This window comes from Capsicum annuum, chromosome 6, assembly GCF_002878395.1.
Source record: "Capsicum annuum cultivar UCD-10X-F1 chromosome 6, UCD10Xv1.1, whole genome shotgun sequence".
Taxonomy (NCBI): Eukaryota; Viridiplantae; Streptophyta; class Magnoliopsida; order Solanales; family Solanaceae; genus Capsicum; species Capsicum annuum.
In genome coordinates, this window is record NC_061116.1 from 188585162 (window position 1) to 188589373 (window position 4212).

The following is a 4212-nucleotide window of genomic DNA, read 5'->3' on the forward strand; positions in this document are numbered from 1 at the left end:
CCAGAAACATGAATATATATCATATTCAAGATTTAAAATTTATGATCTTTGAAATTGTTCTAGGCAATATTTTGAAATTGATAATAATTTTTGTCCGGCATAAAATTTTAAATTTGTGTTGCCTCACCAAATAATTTATATCTTAATTCAGAAACGTCACAATCAAAGGGTATTTTGATTGTTGCAAATCAAATTTTGAGGGTTTCATTCTCACCATAATATTTTGTTTCAATTCAAGTCAGTGATACATGACTTTTAAGTTCAAAACATCCCATCAGGTACCAGTCTCTCTCCTACTTGTGATTTCCTTGTGTTGTCTCTTTTTTTCTTGTAGAATCAAAGCAGATAACAATATGCAAAAATCGACTTAGGGTGCAATAGTTTAACTTCGCCTCCGTACACTTTAAGACTGACCAATTTGACTTTAAGATGGTGGCTATGCAACAACCGTCTTAAGGTGCGAGAGTTTAACTTTGCCTCCATACACTCTAAGATCAACCAATTTGATTTTAAGATAGTGGCTATGCAACAATTGGCTTAGGGTGTGAGAGTTTAACTATGCCTTCGTATACTCTAAGACCGACCAATTTTACTTCAAGGTGGTGACTTTTCTTCAAGTATGGTCACTTTCACCGATGCACTTATGCAATGGTCGTCTTTAAGTATGGGTCTTTTCACCGATGCACTTATGTAATGGTCTTCTTTAAGTATGGGCCCTTTCACCAATATATTTATGCAATGGTCTTCTTTAAGTATGGATCCTTTGACCGATGTATTTGTGCAATGGTCTTTTTTAAGTATGGACCCTTTCACGATGCAATTATGCAATGGTCTTCTTTAAGTATGGGCTCTTTCACTGATGCACTTACACAATGGTCTTCTTTAAGTATGTGCGCTTTCACCGATGCACTTATGCAACGGTCTTCTTCAAAATATAGGCCATTTCACCGATGCGCTTATGCAATGGTCTTCTTTAAGTATGGTCCCTTTCATCGATGCACTTATTCATGGTCTTCTTTAAGTATTGGCCCTTTCACAGATGTATTTATGCAATGGTCTTCTTTAATTATGGGCCCTTTCACCAATGTACTTATGCAATGGTCTTCATTAAGTATTGGCCCTTTCAAGGATGCATTTATGCAATGGTCTTCTTTAAGTATGGGCCCTTTCACCGATGCACTTATGTAATGATCTTCTTTAAGTATTGGCGCTTTCACGGATGCATTTATGCAACGGTCTTCTTTAAGTATGAACCGTTTCATTGATGTAATTATGCAATGATCTTCTTTAAGTATGAGCCTTTTCATTGATGCACTTATACAGTGGTCTTCTTTAAGTATGGGCCCTTTCACTGATAGACTTATGCAATGGTCTTTTTTAAGTATGAGCTATTTCACAGATGCAATTATGCAATGGTATTCTTGAAGTATGGGCCCTTTCACCGATGCATTTATGCAATGATCTTCTTTAAGTATGGGCCCTTTTTCAATGGTCAGCTTACACTACAAAAAAAATAGCATTTAGCGACACGCCATATTCGTCGCTATCATATGAAAATCCGTCGCTAAATATAAATAGCGACGGAATAGCAACGGAATTCGTTCTGTCGCTATATTGCTCGTTGCTAACCTCATAGCGATAAAAAATTAAATTCCATTGCAAAATTTGTGACCAATTAGCGATGAAACAGTTTGGTTGTTGATATTACTGACGTACATTTTCGTTGCTATAGCATTGCTATTCCCAAAATTCATTTTGATCGTGGCTTAATTTACGACAGAATATTTTATTGTTGATCCGTTACAACATAATTTGGTCTACTTATTTAGCAACCAAATTTATCCATTGCTAAAGTTTTTCAGTAGCTACGACTGATGTTAGTCACTAATTTTTTGTCGCTAATTACAGCCGTCTTTAGCAACTAAATTAATCCGTCCCTAAAGTTTTTCAGTAGCAACGACAAAAGTTAGTCACTAATTTTTTGTCGCTAATAATTTTATAAGAAAATAGTTGAAACACGTAAATTATAAAATGATTAAATATCCAACATTCAAATAGATAGCAAAATTCACAACAATTGTGTCCAACACCCATAATTTCAAGTATTTTATCAAACATAAACTAATGTCAAAATAGTCTATCAAAAATTAGTGCAACGATCATGGACTACGAATAATATGAAGCTACGAATCAACGTCGTCATCATCATCATGAGTTGGAGGAGGATCAAGCACGGCCCCATCTTGTACCCTAGTACCACCTACACGCTCAATAACTATCGAAAGAAAATGAGTAGTAAAGGCCGAAATCAATTGTTTCACCAACTCCTCCATATTTGTTGTCGATAAAGAAATCGAAGGTGGTACTGATGATGTGGAAGCATTGCAGGCACACAGTTTTTTCCCAAAGTAACTTGTTGCTTCAGATCCAAGACCAAACAATCTTTTCTTCTTTGCTCCTCTCGCAGCTTCATAATATGTCTCCAATTGATCTATTTCAGATTCACATTGTACTTTTTTCCGTATAATTTCTTCATACCTTTCCTGTAACAAGTGAAGTTATTAAAATAGACTTAAGTTCATGTCAACACAAAAGAAAAATAAGAGATGAGTATCATATCGTTAGATGTAAGTTATGGACTTACATGTAGAAGTCGGGAACGCTCACCAACAAAAGATTTTCCATCATGATTATGTGTATGGACGTGCAAATGTAACTCACTTGGAGTTGGATCTCGACCTATTTTAAGAGCCTATAAAAAATTTTCAGGTATTTAGAATAAGACCAACGTACATTAGCAGTATACCAAAAGAGAATCATGACACACCACCAAGTTTCTTTGCCCTATTCTAAGCAAAAAAAATGTCACCAAACATGTTGGTATAGCAGCAAAATAAAGAGAAAAAAGAAGAGAGTAGCCAGAAAGAATTGCTGCAAAAAAAGAGGAAAAACAAGAGAAACTGCAGCAACTGCTTGTTGAAAAAATAGCATAAAACCAGCAGCAACTGCAATAACAGAAAATAGCAGCAGTAACAATTTCCAGCAACTATTAGTGTAACAAATAAGAATGCACATGTAGAAAACAGCTGCTGCAGTTCTGGAAAACAACAACTATTGGTTTCTTGGGCAGTATGTTGCAGTTCTGGAAAACAGCTGCTTGCTAGAAAAGTAGCATAAAACCAGCAGCAGCTGCAATAATAGAAAACAACAGATATGTTCCACAGAGAAAATACTCTTTTTATTGCAAGATAGATAGAGGTAAGATTACAAATACACTACCCTCACGCACACGGTGAGATTACACTAGCTACGTTGTTGGTTGGAACCATGAAATACAGTTAGCATGTCAACAACCAAAAGAACATAGCAGCAGCCCAAACAAAATAACTTTTCGGGTTGATGAACAATGTTCATGAAATATATACTTACAAGTTTTTTTCGGTGCTCTCCAGCTGTGATAGAGCCACCAGTGTATGTCCCAGTAGCTACTTCATGTCCATCACAACGATTCTTTGAAATTATCTCAGACTTCTTAACACAGTCATCACTTTACCAAAGTTCCATCCACTTTTCCCACACATGGTCATTTATAAATTCCGGTTGAACTGTAGCTCTATGCTTCTTCATATTGGAAATGAAATTCTTGTAGCATAATGCAGCCTTCTTCATCCATTGTTGCTTCACCAGAACTTCACTAACGGAAGCATCCCAATAGAAATTCTTCTGAAATTCAGTTTAAAATAATATAATTAAGTGTTAGCTGCAAACTCAAACAACTTCTATTGATTATGATCTTAAAAAACATACCTTGAATTCTCCAAAATAACCATCTTTGACATCTTGTGAAACACCTTTCCAGTTGATCCCATTACGATCAACTTCACTTTTGAAAGACAATGTAATGGAACTAGAGCATTTGGAAGATGGTTCCAACCTATACAACATCAAATTAAAAATCAATAACACTACACAACATCTATGTACAAAAATAGTAAACATATAAGTAGTAGGTACTAACCCTGAAGAAGTCAAAAAAATAAGGGTCCGAGCATTGTTACAACTGAAATCTCCTAAAGCAGATACATTTCTCTGACTAGATGTTTCCTTAGCTGTTGTGTTGCTTTGAGCATTCATATTCTGGCCTGTTGGGCTGCTTTGGTTAGGTGAAACAGGAGATGTCTCAGGAATGACCGGTGTTTGATTGGGTGGCAT

General features: G+C 35.8%; 1 protein-coding gene across 1 annotated transcript; it reads right to left on the minus strand.

Moving 5' to 3' along the window:
* Positions 1 to 2183: 2183 nt before the first annotated feature.
* Positions 2184 to 4212, minus strand: LOC107874025. The gene is made up of 8 exons (XM_047414482.1): positions 4019 to 4212; positions 3808 to 3934; positions 3554 to 3723; positions 3074 to 3189; positions 2997 to 3005; positions 2870 to 2931; positions 2645 to 2752; positions 2184 to 2543 (listed from the first exon to the last, which is right to left on the minus strand). The coding sequence occupies exons 1-8, from the start codon at positions 4210 to 4212 to the stop codon at positions 2184 to 2186; spliced, it is 1146 nt and encodes a 381-aa protein (XP_047270438.1).

Excerpts from the sequence above, each read along its gene's own strand:
- LOC107874025 (XM_047414482.1), bottom strand. The coding sequence starts at position 4,212 with ATGCCACCCAATCAAACACCGGTCATTCCTGAGACATCTCCTGTTTCA. Across the intron at positions 3,935-4,018 it reads ATTTTTTTGACTTCTTCAGG|GTTGGAACCATCTTCCAAAT; the intron begins GTTAGTACCTAC and ends GATGTTGTATAG. Across the intron at positions 2,753-2,869 it reads CTGCTATACCAACATGTTTG|GCTCTTAAAATAGGTCGAGA; the intron begins GTGACATTTTTT and ends AATTTTTTATAG.